At 38.3% G+C, this 22,078-nt stretch overlaps 1 protein-coding gene across 2 annotated transcripts in view; it reads left to right on the top strand.

The window, feature by feature from the left end:
* Positions 1-20,364, top strand: part of MAEL (maelstrom spermatogenic transposon silencer) — a 38,844-nt gene extending 18,480 nt beyond the window's left edge. For both annotated transcript variants that reach the window (XM_045453069.1, XM_045453068.1), the window contains 4 exons: positions 14,286-14,348; positions 15,350-15,482; positions 19,166-19,241; positions 20,003-20,364. In XM_045453069.1, the coding sequence (XP_045309025.1) occupies positions 14,286-14,348; positions 15,350-15,482; positions 19,166-19,241; positions 20,003-20,199 (469 nt within the window). In that variant the 3' untranslated portion in view covers positions 20,200-20,364. The remainder of the gene's footprint in view (positions 1-14,285; positions 14,349-15,349; positions 15,483-19,165; positions 19,242-20,002) is intronic.
* The last annotated feature ends 1,714 nt before the right edge of the window (positions 20,365-22,078 follow it).

Genomic DNA, 22,078 nt, shown 5'->3' with positions numbered 1-22,078 from the left:
TCATGTGTCTGTTAGCCATCTGTATGTCTTTAGAAAAATGTCTGTTCGTGTCTTATGCCCATTTTTTAACTGGATTATTTGTTTTTTGGATGTTCAGTTTTAGAAGTTCTTTATATATTAACAAATGATGTTGGGAAAACTGGACAGCAACCATGCGAAAGAATGAAACTAGACCACTTTCTTACCATACACAAAAATAAATTCAAAATGGATGAAAGTCCTAAATGGAGACAGGAAACCATCAAAATCCTAGAGGACAACATAGGCAGTAACTGCTTTGACATTGGCCATAGCAACTTCTTACTAGATATCTTACTAAATACGTCTCCAGAGGCAAAGGAAACAAAGCAGAAATAAACTACTGGGACTGCATCAAAATAAAAAGCTTCTGCACAGCAAAGGAGACCATCAACAAAACTAAAAGGCAACCTACAGAATAGGAGAAGATATTTGCAAATGACTTACTGTGACTTTTTTGATCTTGGCATTTTTGAAGAGAATAGGCCAATTACTTTATAGACTGTTTCTTAGTTTTAGTTTGCCTGTTATTTCCTCATGAGTAGATGGAGGTTCTGTATTTTTGGCAGGAGTGCCACAAAAGTTAGGTGTCTTCTCAGTACGTCGTATCTGGATGCATCTGATGTCCATTTGTTCCATTACTGATGGTAACTTTGATCATGTCTGCCAGATATCGTCTGCCAGATTTCTGCCATTGAAAAGTTACTGTTTTTCACCTTAAAATTAATATTTTGTAGGGAGATATTTTGAGATTTGGTAGATCTTCTTTTCCTCAAATTTCAGCCTGCCTGTTAGTTTTCACATCCATTGATGATTTTTGCCTGAATCAGTAATTACTACATTTGTGAAGTGGTGATTTTTTTATTTTTTATTTATTTATTTTTTTAAATTTATTTTTACTGTTTATTTGAGAGAGAGAGAGCTCAAGCAAATTGGGGGAAGGGCAGAGAGAGAGGGAGGCTCTATGCTGTCAGCACAGAGCATGATGAGGGGCTCAAACTCAGGAACAAACCGTGAGATCATGACCTGAGCAGAAATCAAGAGTTGGACACTTAACCGACTGAGCCACCCAGGTGCCCCTGTGAAATGGTGATTTTCTGATCCAGTTGTTCCTACTACATTTATTAGTTGACATCCTACTGTAAGGAAGAGCTTTTATTTATTTATTTATTTTTTTTTTTCAACGTTTATTTATTTTTGGGACAGAGAGAGACAGAGCATGAACGGGGGAGGGGCAGAGAGAGAGGGAGACACAGAATCAGAAACAGGCTCCAGGCTCTGAGCCATCAGCCCAGAGCCTGACGCGGGGCTCGAACTCCCGGACCGCGAGATCGTGACCTGGCTGAAGTCGGACGCTTAACCGACTGCGCCACCCAGGTGCCCCGGAAGAGCTTTTATTTTTAAAAATAATGAGTATGGACTCATGGATTCCTGTTTTATTAAATGGGCTATAATCTTTTACTGTCAACTTATTTTTATACTTACGTTGTTTCTTCACGGCCATTGGGAGTCCCTTCAAAGCAGTGGTTTCTGTCCTTTTGGCATTTCTTCATTATTCTTTCAGTGCTTCATTGCTTTCTGGCTTAATACGTTCAGGCTCATCCTTGTACTTTCCTGCTTCAGCTTTGGGTTAGCCATTTCTCCAAGAAACCCTGGTTCCTTTAAATGGAGGAGAGTATTTAGGAGATAGGATGTGGGTGCTAGGTATGTTCATTCCTACTACAGCATCATTGATTCTAGTTCCCCTTAGTGGATAGAGCTAGGAAATACATGTATATACACCCTCTCCACACACATTTTTATCTGTCTCACCATGAGTTCATACTAAACCTACAATTCCAGTTCAACACATATTGTTTTCTACTTTTCCACTTTTCTGTTTTTGTATTTCTCTTCTCTGAGTGAGAAAACCTGGCACTCAATATTCTTGTTTGTTCAGTCCTAGAATACAGTAAGTAAAAGTCAATTGTTAGAGAACTGTTAAGTGATACCACTGTAAAACGGCATACTGATAGTTCAGAATTTGCTTTCAGTTATTTAGTCTGAAGATACATAGTCCAAATACTTTGTTCAAAAGTTATTTGGGTTGGTTCTTTCCCCTTCTTCAGTCTGGTGAAATTATTCATTTGAAATCTAGTTCAACCCATTTGCTTGTTTTATTGCATTTTTTCCCCATCCTTGTTGATTTTATTCTTTTTAATTTGTTTAAACAAAATGTATATGCAGAAGAATCCCTTCACTTCAGTCTAGCTCCATAAAACTCCTTGGATGGCATTGAATGTATAAATTGGGGAGAACTGAAATGTTTATAATGTTGAATTCTATCCAAGGTGAGATGTGTTTGCATTTCTCTAATCTACTTTTGGGTCTTTCAATACTTTTAAAATTTTCTCATACAAATTGTGCATATTTGGGACTGGATAATTTTTGTGGGGCATTTCCTTAATAACTTTCTCTGTTTCTTCTATGAAAATCAATTTGATTAGGCTTTCTAACTTTAATGGAATCAATTTTGGTAATCCGTACTTCTCTAGGAGATTGTACATTTTATATAAGTTTCCAAATTTATTTAAAAGTCTGCAAAGTTAGTCTCATAATTTTTAAAATTACCTCTGTTTCGGTGGTTATCTTGTGTATTTGTGTGTTTTTTCCTTAAATGAAGATAGTATATTGTCTATTCTGTTATTTTTTTCTTCAAAACAACTTTTTTTTAATTCTCTTCCTCAGTAATTTCTGCTTTTTTCTTAAGTTCTTTTTCTATTTTGGGGGATCAGAATTCATTAATTTTTATATTTTATTGGTAGGTGTTTAGTAGAGTGAATTTTCTTCTTAACATTGCTTTCAATGCATCTCATAGATTCACATACAGTATTTTGTAATTTAAAAAATATTCTGTAGTTTTAACCCATGAGTTAATAATCTCCAGGTGGAAAGGCCTTTCTGGTTTTTGTTAGTAAGTTCTGGTGTCTTTGCATTGTGATCAGTTTTGTTCATAATATTTCTTTAAAAAAATTTTTTTTTGAATATTTATTCATTTTTGAGAGACAGAGAGAGACAGAGTGCAAGTGGGAGAGGGACAGAGAGAGAGGGAGACACAGAATCTGAAGCAGACTCCAGGCTCTGAGCTGTCAGCACAGAGCCCGATGCGGGGCTCGAACCCACAGACCACGAGATCGTGACTTGAGCTGAATTCGCCACTTAACTGACTGAGCCACCCAGGCGCCCCCATAATATTTCTACTTTATGGAAGTTTTGCAGTTTTTTGCTAACCTAATATATAATCAATTTTGTGAATGTTCTGTGGGCATGTGAGAAGAATATTTATTGTCAGGGTGTAGCGTTTGACATTTATCCATGAGGACTACTTTGATTATGTTTAAGTTGTTTTATCTCTTAAGAAAGACAAGGGTTGGTGAGGATGTGGTGAAAAGGGAACTCTCGGGCACTACTGGTGGGAATGTAAGTTGGTACAACCACTGTGGAAAATAAGCATGGAAAAAAAATAAAAATAGACCATGAAATCTGGTAATTCCATTACCCAAAGAAAACAAGAACACTAACTTGAAAAGATAACATACCTACCACCCCATGTGTATTTAGAATAGCCAAGAAATGGAAGCAACCCGGGTGCCCAGTGACAAACGAATGGATGGAGGAGATTGGTGCACACAACACACACGTACACGCTGGAATATTACAGAGCCACAGAGAGAATGTATCTTGCCATTCGTGGCAACGTGGATAGACCTAGACGGTATGCCGAGTGAAATAAGTCGGATAAAGACAAATACCATGATTTCACATTTACGTGGATTCTAAAAACCGAGACAGACAAACTAAAAACCAAACTGACTTAAATACAAACTGGTAGTTGTCAGAGGGCGAGGTTGGTGAGGGGATGGGCTATTTAGGTGAGGATTAGGAGGTACAAACTTCCAGTTATTAAAAAAAAAAAAAAAAAGAAACTACCTTAATCCCTTTAGCTATGTCTGCTTCATCTGTCATGTGTTGAGAATGGTGTATTAAAGTTTTCTGTTATACTGTGTTTCTATGTTTCATTGCATATCCTGTAGTTTTAAGCTGGTTACTGTGTTTTTTGGTGCCTTTACAGGAAAATGTGGAATTGATCTGGTATATTGATTAAGGGCTCTTGGGGACACTTGTCCCTGTGTTCTTGCCTGTTGAAATCTTGTTATTTATCTTTTATTTCCTTGAGTTTCTACAAATACAGCTTTATTGTTGTATTTCATTGTGTGTTGCTTTTGAGAAGTTTGGTCATTTAATTCTCTTGGCCTTTTAATTTATTTGATCTTTTTGCCTGGAGACTTTAAGGGTGTTTTTTTAATCTTTAAAAAGTCTAATAGTTTTATTATGATATTTCTTTGAGTATATTATCACAGGTCAGTTTTCTCAATTGTTTGGTGAAAACTTTCAGTATGCAAAAAGAGGTCTTATTCCTGGAGATTTCTCTTGGTTATTTAATATTCTGTTCTTTTTTTCTTCTTAAGGGAGTCCAGCATATGTATGGTCTAGTTTGGTCTTCTTGGCCTACCTTTCATTTTTTTTTTTTTTTTTTAATTTTTTTTTTCAACGTTTATTTATTTTTGGGACAGAGAGAGACAGAGCATGAACGGGGGAGGGGCAGAGAGACAGGGAGACACAGAATCAGAAACATTGGCCTACCTTTCATTTTGATCATGGTCTCTGACCCTTTTTCTTTTTCTTTCTTTTCTTTTCTTTCTTTTTTTCTTTCTTTCTTTTTTTTTTTTCTTTAATCTTTTATTCTTCCTTAGGCAGTTTGTAATTTAGTCTTTTCTGATATAATTTTTATTTCCAGAGTTTTGTCAACTCTTACTTTTTTTAATTTCTGTTCTTAGTTTTGAAATTTCTCACTCAGGACATGTTTTCATATCTTAAAATCCTTCTTTGAGGATATTTAATTCAACATAGAGTGTTATGTTTTAGTTTTACCTTTGTGGTGTTTTGGGGATCAGGGGACTTTGGGGAGAAGTTATCAGCTGAAGTGTTTTAAGTCCCCTTTTCAGTTTTCTTCTTGTAGCTTTCTGTAGATCAGGGTATGTTGTTCCTTTGCATTTCGTGGACAGGGCTACTGATTTGGGACATTTGACATTCTTCATTCCAGTGCTCCCTCTTCTGTCTGTGTAGCAAATGGCGGTTCCTTTGAATGCTTTCAGGGTGGTGGGTCTTCCCATTTTTCTCGTTCTTTTGTCCTGAAAAGTCCTGTTTTTCCCCCCTCTCCCGTTTGCTTTTTTTTACCCCTCTGTACAATTTCTAAACAACTTCTCCCTTCCTCTTACCCCCTGCTGCCCAGAAGCCTCACCTTCCAGACTGCCTCCTAGAGTCCCACAGGTGTTTTTAGTCAGTGCTCTGATCTATCAGGATTCTGAATATTTACAGATCTCATTGTGGAATTATTGTAATTTAATCTTAGGCTCTTTGTTTCCCTTCTGTCTCTCCTCCAGTGTTTCTGGGACTCCAGTCTCCCTCTAAAGCCATATAAAATAGCTTGGTATAAACTTGAGAAATTACTCCATTGAAAATTAAGAGTTTTTTCCCCCATTTATAGGTAGCTTTGTAATACTCTCTTGGTTATGCATCATCTGTAGATTTTCTGTTTTGTTTATTCTTGTTAATCTGTAAAATTTATGGATGATATGTTAGCATATTTTGATTCATATACTATTACCTCAGCTATTTGTTAATGTCTTTCTAAAACTTTACCTTCAGAGTCATTCAGTGTCTATGTTATATACATTATTGACTTCTCTGTCATCCAGAGTTTTTGTGATACAATGTTTCTTAAAAGAGAACTGCACCACACACCATAAACAAAAATAAACTCAAAATGTATTAAAGACTTGAAACTATAAAACTCCTAGGGGCGCCTGGGTGGCTCAGTGGGTTAAGGGTCCAGCTTCAGTTCAGGTCATGATCTTGTGGTTCAGTAGGGCTCTGTGCTGGCAGCTCAGAGCCTGGAGCCTGCTTCAGATTCTGTGTCTCCCTTTCAGCCCCTCCCTTGCTCTCTCTTTCTCTCTCAAAAATAAACATTAAAAAAAGAATTTAAGAAACTATAAAACTCCTAGAAGAAAACACAAGCAGCAATCTCTTTGACATCTGCTGTAGCAACATTTTTCTAGATGTGTCTTCTCGGGCAAGGGAAACACAAGCAAAAATAAACTATTGGGATTACACCAAAGTGAAAGCTTTTGCACCGTGAAGGAAACCATCAACAAAATCAAAAGGCAACTTAATGGGAGAAGATATTTGCAAGTGATATATCTGATAATAGGTTAGTATCCAAAATATATGAAGAATTTCTACAACTCAGCACACACACACAAATCTGATTTAAAAAATGAGCATAGGACCTGAGTAGTCCTTTTTCCAAAGAAGCCATACAGATGGCAGACATGTAAGAAGATGCTCAACATCACTCGTCATGAGAGAATGCAAATCAAAATCACAATGAGCTATTACCTGACACCTGTCAGAATAGCGAGAATCAAAAAGACAACAACTAACAAGTGTTGGTGAGGATGTGGAGAAAAAAGGATCCTTGTGCACTTTTGGTGGGAATATGAATTGGTGCAGCCACTATGAAAATAGTATTGAAGTTCCTCAAAAAATTAGAAATATCCTGTGATCCAGTAATTCCTTTACTGTGTATATTATCCAGAGAAAAAACACTAATTGGAAAAAATCTATGCACCCCAATGTTTACTGCAGCATTATCTACAATAGCCAAGATATGGAAGCAAACCAAATGCCCATCCATAGGTGAATGGGTAAAGATGTGAATATTACTCAGCCATAAAAAGGAATGAGATCTTGCCATTTGCAAAGTATGGATGGACCTAGAGGGTGTTTTGCCAAGTGAAATGGGTCAAAGACAAATATCATAGGATTTCACTTATATGTGAAATCTGAAAAACAAAAGCAGAAACAGATTCATAAATATAGAGAACAAACGGGGAGGGGAGGGGAATGGGGAAAAATAGGTGAATAGGGGTAAGAGGTACAGACTTCCACTTAAGGAATGATTAAGTTACAGGGATGAAAAGTGCAGTGCGGGGAATATAGTCAATGGTGTCTTAGTAGTGTTGTGTGGTGACAGATGGTAGGTACACTTGTGAGTATAGTGTAGTGTTTATGAAACATGTGGAATCACTGTTGTACAGCTGAAAGTCTCTACTTCAGTTAAAAAAATGAAAAATAATTTTAGGGGAAGGATAAATTTATGGTTACTAGGAGAAAAAAAAGGAAACCAAACAGACTGAGCAAGTATTGTGCAAAGAAAGTGAACGACGTGAATTAATGTGAAACACATAACAGACATATGTATTTATATGCTGGTGTATTAAAATACTTGTTTGCCACTAACACCCTTTATGCAAGTTTTTATGCTGGTTCTTGATGTCAGCAGAAAGTGTTCAGAGACAAACCAATACTTTTCTCAAATAATCTTCAATTGGTTTCTTGAATAAAATGGGTTGCAATTGTTTGTCATCAAAAACAACCAAACTTGTACATGTTTAGGCAATGCAACTATTTCTTAGACCAATAGCAATTGTAAAACACCTTCATTTGGAAGGTGTATTTCCACTTAAGTTAAAAAGTGAAAAATGCATGTTTTAAAATAGAAGAAACACAGTGGTGAGCTCAGTTGTATAAGTGTAGGCTACAACAAGAGTAGCTTTGGTGTATGACATTGGGGCCGGTGCCATGGGATTTTGTTAATGATGAAACTATTACATAATACTTTAAGCACTTTTGTAATAAACTGCTTCAGATGGGATGGATTCTAATATACAGTATTTTTTAGACAGGAGATTGTGTTGTAGTAGTCAACAGAAACTACTGTTGGAATTTGTTAGTTAATATAAGCAAATAGGACTCCTTTCAAATGCTTCCTTGGAACTTCTTTTACATTAAAGTTTATAATAAATTTTTGATAAATGCCTCTAGCTTCAGGTAGATGAAATGGATAGGTATTGGTGACACTGAGTACAGTTAGACAAAGTGAGTATCCGAAACTTAAGAGGCTGTTGATGGCTATCCTGGAATTTTGAAGACTAGAATATTCATAACTTTTATAGATCTTCCATTCTCTTTGTTGCTTTTTGTCATAATTGTCCCTGAATTAATTCACTGTGTAATGACATCTGCTTGAAACAAGGTAGTTTTTAATCAGCCAGTATTTATTGAGCATCTCCTCTGTCCCAGGCACTGTGCTGGAGGTTCAGTGGTGAACAAGATTTACGTGGACTTTGCCTTCATGAGGCTAACGTTTTAATGGGAAAGAGAAACATACAGTAAATAATAAAATGGTAATTTTAGCTTGTGATCAGTGCAGAGAAGGAAATCAGTAGGATACTGTTCTCTTCTTGCAGAGAAGACTAGGTAGAAAGACTGCTTTCTAGAATAATCAAGAATACTTTTTTTTTTTTTAAAGATGTAATATTAAAACAGATCTGAAGCAAGAGAGAGATGCACCCATGCAAAACTAGAAGGAAGAGCATCCTGGGCAGAGAGAGGCAAAGGCTTTGAGGTGAAAGCTTGGTGTTTACTGGAAATTGTTAGTGTGACAGAAAGTAGTAAGCACAGGAGAGAATGTACAAGGTGAGGTTGAAGAAATAAGCAAGGACCATACACACTATAAGCCTTCTTAGCTACAGGAAGGAATTTTTTCCCCGTCCCTCCCCCCTTCCCTTCTGGCAACCATCCGATCTCTGTATGTAAGGGGTACAGGAAGGAATTTTACCAAACAGGGAATTAACAGAATTTGGTTAGGTTTCTAAAAGATCCTCTTGAGTTTTTAATGGATATATTGAAAGGAGGCAAGAAGGGAAGGAAACAGTCCGTAACTGTTAAACCATTTCTCTAGTCAAGGCAAGAAATGGCTTAGACCAGACTAGTGACAGTAGAGATGGAGAGGAATAAGTAGATTTCATCTTGGTAAAAATCCGCAGACCTTCCCGATGGACTGGATACAGAAAGAGCGTGAAAAGAAATAAAGACAATACTCAGGTTTGTAGTATATATTTCAGAGTAGACAGGGAAGAGAGAGGAGCAAGTTTAGAATGTTTTGAGGCCCTGGTGAGGTAAGATCTAGAAATAACAAGCAAGCAGCTGGTCTTCCCAGCCTAGAACTCCGTGAAGAGATTTGGATGATGCCAGCAGTCATCATTTCACTATGTGCCAGGCACTGTTCTGGGCACTGAAAATGCAATGAAGAGAGACCAGTTCTCTGCTTTAATGGATCTACTGCATATTGACGAGGTTACTTAGGCAGAGGGCAAAAAGAGAAGAAGACCAAGCACAGAACCCTAACAAGCTGTGGCATTTTAATACTGAGCAGAGGCTGACTTGTTGAGGTCTTTCTGCCTGCAGGTACTATCCTGTTACACATACTGTCACATTCATCATCATTGCTGATTCAGGTTGAAGATATGAGGAAGATAAGTAGGATCATAGATGCAGTAATTTCATAGATCTCATTGGGGTACTTGGTGGGGGAGGGATGTTTGTGTGCTTTTGTTCTCTGGATTTTCATTCTTTGGGGTTGTGACTTGTGGTGTTCCTGTCTTGATCTTTCCGTGTTTCAGGGTTTCTTTGAATGTCTGATTGTCTTTGGTTATGTTCATATTTAGAAATGAGGCTGCAAAGCTGAGTGTTTAGTATTGTTCATTGGGGATTAACAACTAATTGGGCTTTACTCTAGGGGAAGCAGATAAGAGCTGGATGCTAAGTTGAGACAAAATCCTAAATGCCAGAATATTGAGGGCTTTGTCTTAAGATACTACCATCCGTTCTTGCTGCCTAGTTCTCTGAGTTTACTTCTTTGCACAGTCAGGGAACTTGACCATGCTTTGCACAGAAGAAGTTCAGCCTCCTGGTCTTAACCTCTGCTGTCTGGCCAGGGATATGTCCATGGGTTCAGAGCCTCTCTAGAGTTCTGGTAGGCAGATTTGTGTAGCTGGTTCTGTGGGGGCTGAAGGCTATGACTTCCTTTGTCTAGCTTCATCAGTTACCACTCCTTCGTTTACTTTCCATATCCCACAGGTGTGTTACACTCTCTTCCATGGAAACCTCTTTCTGTTTTCTCCTTTCCTGTGGACCTCTACTATTTTTATTCTTTTGACTGTCATTTTGATAGGATTTTGGGAGCAAGAGGAGATAAATTTATGCATTTTTAACCAGAAGCCCAGCAGATAGTAGTTTTAAGGGGTGTAGTTTTTTTTCTTTCAAGTAATAAATTTTTTTATTTTTTAATTTAAATCCAAGTTAGTTAACATACAGTATAATCATGATTTCAGGAATAGAATTTAGTGATTAATCACATACAACACCCAGTGCCAACAAGTGTCCTCCTCAATGCCCATTGCCCTGTTAGCCCATCCCCCTACCCAATACCCCTCCAGCAACCCTCAGTTTATTCTCTGTATCTAAGAGTCTCTTATGGTTTGTCTCCCTCTCTGTTTTTATGTTATTTTTGCTTCCCTTCCCTTAGGTTTATCTGTTTTGTATCTTAAATTCCACATATGAATGAAGTCATTTGATATTTGTCTTTCTCTTGACTTTTATTTCACTTAGCATAATACCCTCTAGTTCAAGGGCACCTGTGTGGCTCAGCCGGTTGAGCGTCCAACTTCGGCTCAGGCCATGATCTCATTGTTCATGGGTTCAAGCCCCGCATCTGGCTCTGTGCCGACAACTCGGAGCCTGGAGTCTGCTTCGGATTCTATGTCTCCCTCTCTCTCTTCCAACCCTGCCCGTACTCTGTCTCTCTCAAAAATAAATAAACATTATAAAAATTTTAAAGAATACCCTCTAGTTTCATCCATGTTGTCCCAAATGGCTATCAAAAGGAATGAAATCTTGCCAAGTAATATTCCATTGTATATATACCACATCTTCTTTATCCATTCATCCATCGATGGACATTTGGGCTCTTTCCATACTTTGGCTATTGTTGATAGTGCTGCTATAAACATTGGGGTGCATGTGCCCTTAACAGGTGAGCTTTTTATTTTGACATCATTTTAGAGTCATTTTTTCTTAGCCCAATTTTTTCAATTTTATTTTTTATTTTTTAAAATTTCCACCCAAATTAGCATATAGTGCAACAATGACTTCATGATTAGATTCTTTAGTGCCCCTTACCCATTTAGCCCATCCGCCCACCCACAACCCCTCTGGTAACCCTCAGTTTGTTCTCCATATTTATGAGTCTCTTCTGTTTTGTCCCCTTCCCTGTTTTTATATTATTTTTGTTTCCCTTCCCTTATGTTCATCTTTTTTGTCTCTTCAAGTCCTCATATGAGTGAAGTCATATGATTTTTGTCTTTCTCTGACTAATTTCACTTTGCATAATACCCTCCAGTTCCATCCACGTAGTTGCAAATGGCAAGATTTCATTCTTTTTGATTGCCGAGTAATACTCCATTGTATATATATACCACATCTTCTTTATCCTTTCACCCATCGATGGACATTTGGGTTCTTTCCATACTTTGGCTATTGTTGATAGTGCTGCTATAAACATGGGGGTCCATGTGTCCCTTCGAAACATCACACCTGTATCCCATGGATAAATGCCCAGTAGTGCAGTTGGTGGGTCGTAGTGTAGATATATTTTTAGCTTTTTGAGGAACCTTCATACTGTCTTCCAGAGTGGCTGCACCAGCTTGCGTTCCCAAATTTTATTATTTTTTAATGGTTATTTTTGAGAGAGAGTGTGAGTGGAGAAGGGGCAGAGAGAGGAGGAGACAGAGGATCCCAAGCGGGCTCCCCGCTGTCAGCAGCTAGCCCAAGAACTCACAAACTGAACTGTGAGATCATGACCTGAGCTGAAGTTGGAAGCTTAACCAACTGAGCCACCCAGGTGCCCTGAGTTTTTTATTTTTAACAAATATTTAGGTGGCTCTCATATATAAGGCCAAAGACTAGGGAAACACGGGAAAGAGTAACGTGATTGTCCTTGCCTACAATGTCTCCTGTCTGATGAGCAATAAAGCAAAGTAAAGACAATGGAGTTGTATATGGTAATTTCTTATCACTTTTAAAAGTGTTTCCAAAGATAATGATACATCAGGGAGAAATCACTTCAGTGTGAGGGTTAAAAATAACGTGAAATACTTGATGGGGTAAATGTTTTATTTGGTTCTCCTGGAAAGATGAATAGAATTTCTATGAGCAGAGATTTGGGTTGAAGGGAGGACCTTCCAATAGAAGAAAATGACCTGAACAGTGACTCAAAGGAATGAAGCAGAGACTGTTTAAGAGAAACTAGTGAGTCAGTTTGACTAGCATATAGAGCCTCTATAGCAGCCTAGTTCTGAGCAGGGTGTAAAGACTGAGTTATCCTTGGAAAAGAGGAGGAATCTTAATCCTGAAAGAAGAGAAAAGGACACCATTGAGACCTTTTGAGACAGGAAAAGAGGATTGTCAAGGCCTTCATGCTACACGTCATTGGAGTGAATGAGATTGTGTTGGAACTCAGGAGTAAGGTTGCAGGTTTACTCAAAAGACTGACTCCCTTGTGACCTTATGACTTTGGAGTGGAATTTCATAAATAAAATAAACCCATCTAAGAGGTGTTCAAACTGGGGCTAGATTTGAGGCTGCAAAGTGAATATTAATAGCTTAACAAAGTGGACAAAGCAGTTCTGATATTTGACAGAGTGAATCCTCCTTTACTAGAAAATACAGTCATTCTTAGGGGGGGTTGGTGGGATGATTTTGAGGAAGAGCATCCAGAAGAAAAAAATGAAAGAAAGAAAAATACCATATGATTTCACTCATATGTGGAATTTAAGAAACAAAACAATTGATCATGGGGGGAAAAAAGACAAACCAAGAAAGAGACTCTTAACTATAGAGAACACCAGAAGAGAATGGGGTGGAGAATGGCTTAAATAGGTGATGGGGATTAAGGAGTGCATTATGATGAGCGGTGATATATGGACATGTTTAATCACTAAATTGTACACCTGAAACTAATACTGTGTGTTAACTGGAATTCAAATTTTAAAAAGTATAAGTAAAAACATCAAAACAGTATCATTCTTAACAGTGTAACTATTAGATTTGGAGGCATTTTCCCCTGGGATCGGATTCCTATAGGTTTGTTCTTGGGTTCTTTGTTTTTAATCTTGGAATACATTGCTGGTTTTTCAATTGCTTTTATTTCAGATACAGTCTACATGGAAATGTGTATATGAGGTACTAAATTTGGGAGTTTAAGTTCCAGAAAAGGAGCAAAACTAACTGGAAATTTAAACATTACTTGATTCTGTGTGTCTGTGTAAGAACTTAGGCTGTTTCAACCTAAGCCTTCATTTTAGACCTAAGAGTTTTATGAATCCTATTTATTGAATCGCTTTAGAATAGCAGTGGGAAATTCTTAATTTTATATTTAGTCTTCCATTCAGTTAAGTAACTCCAATTAAGTGCAGATAACTGACTTTTTACACTTAGTGTTTAGCATGTTTTTAGTAATTTTTAAGTGATTCTTGGTAGGTTCAGGCAAGCTTTTAATTACTCAAGTAGTAAGTACTCTTCTGAGTCTCAGTTAAACTGTGCCTAGTGGAAAGATATGGGTTTATAGTGGCTGTTGTTGTAAAAATATGCTGTTCATCATTTTCTCTCCAGTATTATCTCCTGAGGTCCCCACTCAAACATCACCTTCTCAGTGGTACCTCTCCTGGCTGCCTTACCTAAAATGTCCCCTGTCTGCAATATTTCATGTCATCTTTTTCATCTTTATTTTTTTCCTCCTTAGAACTTGTCTTGATCTGATTTATTGTGTATTATGCCTACATCTTTTTTGATCTGTCTTTCCTACTAGAAAGTAAGTTTTGTGTGATTAAGAGTTTCTGTGTTTCATTCAGTACTATATCCCTAGTGCCAAGAACAATATCTGGTAAATAGTATGCACTTAGTAAATGGTTGTCAAATATGGTAACCATGGTCACTAATGTGTCTCTGTAACACTCATTTTATTCCAAGGTAGAGTTTACCGGTTATGTGTAGTTTATGAATTTGCATCAGAGGAGATACATTAAAAAAAAAAGCATTTTCTAAAAAAATCTATTTTTTGTTTGTTAAATGTTAAATCTTTGAGTAAGGATGTTAGTTTTTCTTAAATGATTTTAACTAAGTAAGTTAGAAATCTGGCATATAAAAACCCTTAAACAGTGCTACTGCTGTTAAGGATATTAAAGTCCTTTTTCTTTTTTGTACAGGTGCAAGTGGCATGAAGAAAACGATATTCTCTTCTGTGCTTTAGCTGTTTGCAAGAAAATTGCGTAAGTTGGAGAAAGGAATTTCTTCATAATGCTGTATTCTGCATTGAATTCTTAGCCATTTTGCTCGCTGTTGCTTTCACCAATGGGGTTAAACACTGTTCACTTCTATTTCCATAATTCTCTTTTTAAAAAAATGGTTGGGTTTCGTGTGTGTGTGTGTGTGTGTGTGTGTGTGTGTGTGTGTGTTTTCATGTTAACTGTTACTATTCACATGTGACACTTGTTTGGGAGAGTTACCCACCTGAGTGATTTGGGTGAACCTTCAGAAGCATTTATTGAAAATTTTCATTATAGGAGAGTGAAGTTCCCTACCATCATTAACAACAGCACCTCCTTGTTAAGGTGCTCAAAAAAGACCCTTTTCTTCTCATTTTTAAAAATGTCTCAAAGGAGGGTGAGAGTGAGCAGGGGTGGGGCAGAGAGAGAAAGAGAGAATCTCAAGCAGGCTCCAGGTGGTCAGCACAGAGCCCAGTGTGGGGGCTTGAACTCACGAACTGTGAGATCAGGACCTGAGCCAAAATCAAGAGTCAGATGCTTAGCCAGCTGAGCCACCCAGACAGCCTGCCTCTCATTCTGTAGTGAAAACACCTGGAGCCTCAGCTCTCTGGGTGCTCTGGTGGTCCCTTTACATGGCTGGTGGCATTGGTTTTGAGGATAGATAAGTGTTTTTAAAGTTGTAGCCTAATTTCTGTTGCTGCCCTCTCCTTGCCTTAAACATTTGAGAATTCTAGTAATCTTTACTCCCATCCATGTTTCCTTATAATGAACCTGAAATTTTATCTGGTAATCAGTGGAGTATTGCTTACTAGTAATGACCAGTTTATTGTATGTATTGCTACCCATTCCCATTTCTTCTCTGAATCTCTAAATTCCTGCCCCCCCCCCATTTAGAATGGTATATCTTACATGCTTTTTCTTTATATTAGAAATTTTAAAAATCTGAATGCTTTTAGAATGAATTAGATGAGATTCTGATAATGAGCTTTTATTTCCTTTTAAAGGTACTGCATCAGTAATTCTCTGGCCACTCTCTTTGGAATCCAGCTTACAGGAACTCATGTACCACTTCAAGATTATGAGGCCAGCAACAGTGTGACACCCAAAATGGTTGTATTGGATGCAGGGCGTTACCAGGTAAGGAGCTTTTAGGAGCTCCTGGTCTCTTTGTGCTGCTTCATGTGGTCCTGGCCAACAACAGCTAAAGATCGGGACTTTGGTTCTCTTTTTCGTAAAACATTTTTTAAAAATCCCTTGTGGAATGTCAAACGCTTCTTAATCCAATTGGACCCAGTTGCATAAATCTTTTTTCTTCTATATTTTCCTACTATATTTAACAGAGTTTTAGGAAAATCAAAATTAGCAGTGGACTAGTCTATACAAATCATATCCAAAGTTCATTCCAAAAATTAAGTGTTTAAATGTAGACAATATAAATATTTAAAATATTTACTTCAAAAATATATAAGACCTGATTTAGGATTTGATTAAAAGCTGTCTAATTGCCCTACCACCTTTCTTCCCTCCTTGCAATTTATTTACTAGTAGTCCTCTATATACTCCTAATAACATAGCAGTTAAGAGTATAGACTGTGGAGTTAGAATTCCTGAATGGCATTTCAGGCCTGCTACATACAGTCTGTGTGTCTTTAGGCAAGTTATTTGAATTTTCTGTGCTGATTCCTTATCTGTAAAACAAGAATAATAATAAGGGCTAGTAGCTGCAGGATTAAATGCAACTGTATGTGAAAGTGCCAAGAACTCTGCCTAGGAACATAGTACATAATAAATGTTGTTGTCACTTGAAAATAGTTCATAAAATAGTGAAAAGGGAACCCCCAAAATAGAATGAACTATTGTTACAGTCAAGGATTAGGATCTCACAAGTATTAATTATACTTAGCAAAAGAAGCAGTCTCAAAATATTATATGACATTCTTTAAAAGACAAAACAATAATGATAAAGAACATATCCAGAGTTCCCAGGGGCTTGGGCTGCCTGTAAGGGGACAGCACGAGGGAAGTTTTTGAGGTGATAGAATGGCTCTGTACCCTGATTGCAGTAGTGGTTTCACAGATCTCTTCATGTGGTAAAACTTGTAGAGGTGTACCCCCCAAAACAAGTCCATCTTAGTGTATGATAATTTAAAAAAGAGAGGGTGCCTAAATGGCTCAGTGGGTTAAGCGTCTGACTCTTGATTTCGGCTCAGCTCATGATCTCACAGGTTCGTGAGATGAAGCCCCGCTTCAGGCTCTGCACTGACAGTGCGGAGCCTGCTTGGGACTCTCTGTTTCTCTCTGCCCCTCCATCACTCGTGCATGTGTGCACACTTCCTTGCTCTCTCTCAAAATAAATGCACATTTAAAAAAACAAAACCGAGGATATCCCAGAGGTCTCTGTATATTCTTCAAGCAAGACTTTTCTTTCTCCTGTTAACTCTCAACCCAGTGATTTATCATCCAGTACCTATTTTGTGTCCTTGCGGGGACATTAGGCAATGTTTGCGGACTTTCTTGGTTGTCCCAGCGGGGGAAGGGGTGCTACTGGCATCAAGTGGGTAGAGGCCAGACGTCCTACGATGCACAGGACAGCCTCCCACAGCAAGTGTCAGTAACGCCCAGGTTGAGAAACCTTGCCTTCTTACCCCGTCATCACTGTGTTGAGACTGCCAGAATTAATCTCTGTATGTTCCCCTTCATTTTTTACATCACTCACTACAGAAACTCAGGATACCTAAATTCTCCCTCATCTCCCAGACTCTTCTTATTTGGCTGACTGTGTTTCCCGGCCCCACCCAACTCCTGGAAAACTTTTCCGTGGGTCTCTCAACCTTAGTTATCAGCAAAATCTCAAATATCTTCAATCTTTTCTTGGGAAGATCTGTTTATCTTCCGTCTTCTAACTAAAATTTGGCTATCCTCTAAAGATACTGCTTCCCTATTAATCCTATCAAATCGTACCCTCGTGAGGCACCTGGGTGGCTCAGTCAGTTAAGCATCTGACTTTGGTTCAGGTCGTGGTCTCACAGTTTGTGAGTTCGAGCCCTGTGTCAGGCTCTGTGCTGACAGCTCAGAGCCTGGAGCCTTCTTCGGATTCTGTGTCTCCCTCTCTTTTTGCCCCTCCCCAGCTTGTGCTTGCTTGCTCTCTCTCTCTCTCTCTCTCTCTCAAAAATAAACACTAAAAAAAAATTTTTTTAAATGGTGTCATCTTTTTTCCCCCTCATTTATCATGGGCTTAGATTTGAGATAGTTTTCCTTGTTTACCATTGCCTCTTATAAGCTCGTTCCTATCTTCTCCCTAAAATCCTTAGACTTTGGATCTCCTGCCATAAAGGCTCTAGTGCCTGATAACCACACCGTGGAGTCAGTATGCCCCTGAGTGGCATGTCCTCATTCCTAGAGCAACACTGAGCCATGTTATCAGACAGGATTCCTGCCAGAATTCTTGAGGTCAGCTTCCACATAGATAATCCAAGTGCCTGACCTCTCAGTTCTTTGACTTCCCTTTCTCTGGCAGTCCTGTTTCCCATTATCCTGTCCTAGACCTTGGTGGTACCACTGGCACATATGCAGTGCTACAGCCTCTCCTGAACCTCCCTCACCCCTGCCCTTGACCTCCTTCCTTCCCAGCTTAGATCTCTGGATCTGTTGTTTCCACTCACTTGCAACATCAACTTCATTGACCCTCCCTTTTTTTTTTTTATCCTACTTGATTAACACTACCCTGACTGAATCTAACTCTTCCCTATTCTATTCCTAAACTCCTGAAGCTAAATGAGACTGAAAAGAAACTGCCATACTGACTGATCTAATCACTACCAACTTCAAGTGAGCCCTTAGTGCTACCTGTCGGTTGTCCATTTCTCCCACTCTCCTAGAGCTTTTTCTCACCTCCTTTCTTTTTTTTTGTTTTTTATTATTTTTTTTTTTAATGTTTATTTTTGAGAGAGAGAGGATGAGCGGGGGAGGAGCAGAGAGAGAGGAAGACACACAATTCAAAGCAGGCTCCAGGCTCCGAGCTGTCCGCACAGAGCCCAATGCAGGGCTCGAACCCACGAGCTGTGAGACCATGACCTGAGCCGAATCGGACGTTTAACTGACTGAGCCATCCAGGCGCACCTTTCTCACCTTCTTTCACTTCAGACTTCATCCACCTCATCCCTCATTCATCCTTGTTTGAGCTGATGCCCTTGCCTCCTCCTTCTCTGAGAAAATAGAAGCAATCAGAAGAGGTTTTTACACAGTCCTACCACTGCATCTACCATGTACTCTTTGACACCTGTTTTAATGCATGAATTGTCTGTGTTCCTGCTTAAGACCAATCCTTCCATTTATGTTTTAGATCTTATTCTCTTACCTGCTCAAAGATGTGGCTCCAATAACTTACTTCTCTTTCCCGCATCATCAGGGTCTCTCTCTGTTCTGAATCACCAGGAAACATGCTATGGTCTGTTTTTAAAATTAATGTTTATTTATTTTGAGAGCAAGCGAGCATGAGCAGGGGAGGGGCAGAGAGAGAAGGAAGGAGAGAATTCCAGGCAGAGCCCCACATGGGAGGTGAAATCAAGAGCCAGACACTTAACTGGACTGAGCCACCCAGGTGCCCTGTAATCTCATCTTTAAAAACCCTCTCTTGACCCTGTAATTCCCCTCCAGACACTACCCGCTGTTCCTTTTACAGCAGTCTCTTCAAAAGTTGATCAGACATTGTAAAAGTGGGTGTTTGTATTTTATAAACAGTAATTTGAAATTGAAGTAGGTGATCCAATAATTGATAAGAAAACAATTTTTTCCCTTGTATTTTTCTTTGTTACTTATAGAAGCTAAGAGTTGAGAGTCCAGGATTTTCTCATTTCAACTCTTCTAATCAGGAACAAAGGTCAAACACACACACTGGTAAGCATCTTCTAAGAATGTACCTCAAGAAGTATTGGGCCTAAAGCTTATTCAGATTCTAGGGTATGGTACTTATTAAACAGATGCTCTAAATTAGTTTTAGGTTGGGGCGCCTGGGTGGCTCAGTCGGTTGAGCATCTGACTTCGGCTCAGGTCATGATCTCACAGTCTGTGAGTTCGAGCCCCGCAACGGGCTCTGTGCTGATGGCTCAGAGCCTGGAGCCTGCTTCCGATTCTGTGTCTCCCTCTCTCTCTGCCCCTTCCCTGCTCATGTTCTGTCTGTCTCTGTCTCAAAAATAAATAAAAACATTAAGAAAAAAAAAATTAGTTTTAGGTTATGAGGATCTTATTGAATTGGGAATTTTATTTGATGTTACCACCTTAAACAATTTCAATATGTATATTTTTGTATCACTTCAATTTAGTCTTCTGATTTTTGTTCAAGGCATTTAAAATAAAGCCTTTTATTCCTGTAGCAGCTGTAGTTTTGTAGTTCTGTGATGTCTTTGGGCAGATAGGAAAATTTTAAAGCTAGTGACATGAAATTTCAAGTGGTGCCTGAAGAACTTCAGTTAAGGTTTCTGGGGCTAAAAGCAGAAATATTCTTGTTCAGGCTTCTGCCTTTATTCTGAGAATCTGTTTTCCTTTACTAAGAATCTCTGTCCTATTCATGAAAGGCCTATAATAGGATAAGAGTTAATTGAGGCATCTCTAATTAATAAAACTATAAAATTGCTACATTTCTTTTCTTGTATTTCCAGTATCCTTAGGTGACTGTCCATCTGGGGTGAAAATTTCTGGCCAAAACAGCAGTGTTCGGGGAAGAGGGATTACGCGCTTACTAGAGAGCATCTCCAATTCCTCCAGCAATATCCACAAATTCTCCAACTGTGAGACATCGCTCTCACCTTACATGTCCCAGAAAGATGGATACAAACCTTTCTCTTCCTTATCTTAATGATGGTACTTTTTTCAATTTCTGGAAAAATTACAGGCCCAACTTCCCTTCTGACTAGTCGTATTAAACAGATCACATCAATGATAAATGTCACTACTGTAAAAACTACTTAATTTGTAAGGAAATTCTGTTTCATAGATTAAAAATAATTGTGGTTGGAGAAGATCTTGGCATTTTTGCTTTTATTTTTTTCTTAGGGCTTGTTCTACTTCCTGACTGTATGGTGTGACGGCCATTAAAGTTTGAGTCCTTTACAAACAAAACTGGCATTTCAGAGTTGTGCTTTTTGGGAATGTTTTGATAATCTTTTCCTCTACAATAAAGGTACTGAATATCTGTTATAAAAGTTTTTCAAATAGTGTTAATCTGTTTCTTCCCATTATGAGATGTGGAACCTTATTTAAGTACCTACTTTATAGACATATCTGTTATCTATCATCTTGGGAAATCCTTATAACCATTCTGAGAAAGGAGATTACCTCCATTTTACACACACACACACACACACACACACACACACACACGACTCAGAGATCCAGGTCACATTCAGGAGTAACTGTAACTGTAACTGACTCCAAGGACTGTTTCTCATATACGGCATTGTCTTCTACTTCCTTTTCATCTATTTTTGATATCAGATCTTTTAACAAGAAAAAACTCCTACAGTGTAAGTTTATATTGCATTTTCTACTAGAAGATTTTTTAAAAAATCTTACATCCAAGCTTTGAAAACCTATCTTTCTTCAAAATCAACATGACAGTAATTGGGTTGGCTGGGGAGATGAAGGGAAGGCCTAAAATTATAATTCAGATCCATGGCTTTAGCTGCCCAAGTCCTGTTCTATGCCATCTGAATTTAATCTTGTATTAATTATTCAACTTATATTTTAAAAATTTTATAGCTTGTGCTGCACTTTTGTAGTATACATGTCAGATAAACCAAAACAAGAAGTTCCAGAAATTTAGGTTAGAAGAATGGCTGATCTTTCTCTTCAGAAACCCCCCAAATCTCATTAGTAAAATTCAAACTCCTGTCTCCCACTTTTTTTCAAAATTCTCTTGAAAGCAAATTTGAGGTATTAACTACCCTTCGGGAAGACTTGATGAGTGATTGGGATAATCAAAGTTATCCCGGTTGAAAGTGATTTCTGCTCCATTTTCAGTAACATTTTCTTTGTGTTATCTGACGATATTTAGAGCTTTTAACTGTTGCTGTTTGAGTTCATCACGGAGTTTTTCCTCAGTTGCTCATTTTGAGGTGCCCGTATTTCTGTACGAGATGTTCAGTGAACGTTAGAATGAATAATTTCCAGTAACATCTCCCATTCCATAGGTTGCCTTTCAGTTTTGCTGTGCAGACAGAAGCTTTATATTTGGATGAAATCCCAATTTTTGCTTTTGTTTCCCTGCCTCAAAAAGTTGCCATGGCTGGTGTTAGAGAAGGTACTGCCTGTGCTCTCTTCTGGGATTTTAATGGTTTCCTATCTTATGTTTAGGTCTTTAATCCATTTTGAATTTCTTTTTGTGTATGGTGTAAGAAAGCGGACCAGCTTGTTTCTTCTGCATGATTGCTGTCCAGTTTTCCCAACACCATTTTCTGAAGAGACCATCTTTCCTTTGCGTATTCTTTCCTGCTTTGTCAAAGATGAATTGACCATATACTTGTGGGTTCATTTCTGGGTTTTCTGTTCCACTGGTTTCTGTGTCTACTTTTGTGCCAGTTCCATACTGTCTTGATCACTACAGCTTTGTGTTATAACTTGAAATCGGGTATTATAATACACCTCCAGCTTAGCAGCACTTTTATTTTTCAAGGTTACTTTGGCTGTTTGGGGTCTTGTGGTTCCAACATGTATAAATAACTTAAAACTCAACACCC

The sequence above is a fragment of the Leopardus geoffroyi genome, chromosome C3 (genome assembly GCF_018350155.1).
Source record: "Leopardus geoffroyi isolate Oge1 chromosome C3, O.geoffroyi_Oge1_pat1.0, whole genome shotgun sequence".
Lineage (NCBI taxonomy): Eukaryota > Metazoa > Chordata > Mammalia > Carnivora > Felidae > Leopardus > Leopardus geoffroyi.
Note: the sequence above shows the minus strand (reverse complement) of the source record. Positions and strands in the feature narration are given on the sequence as shown.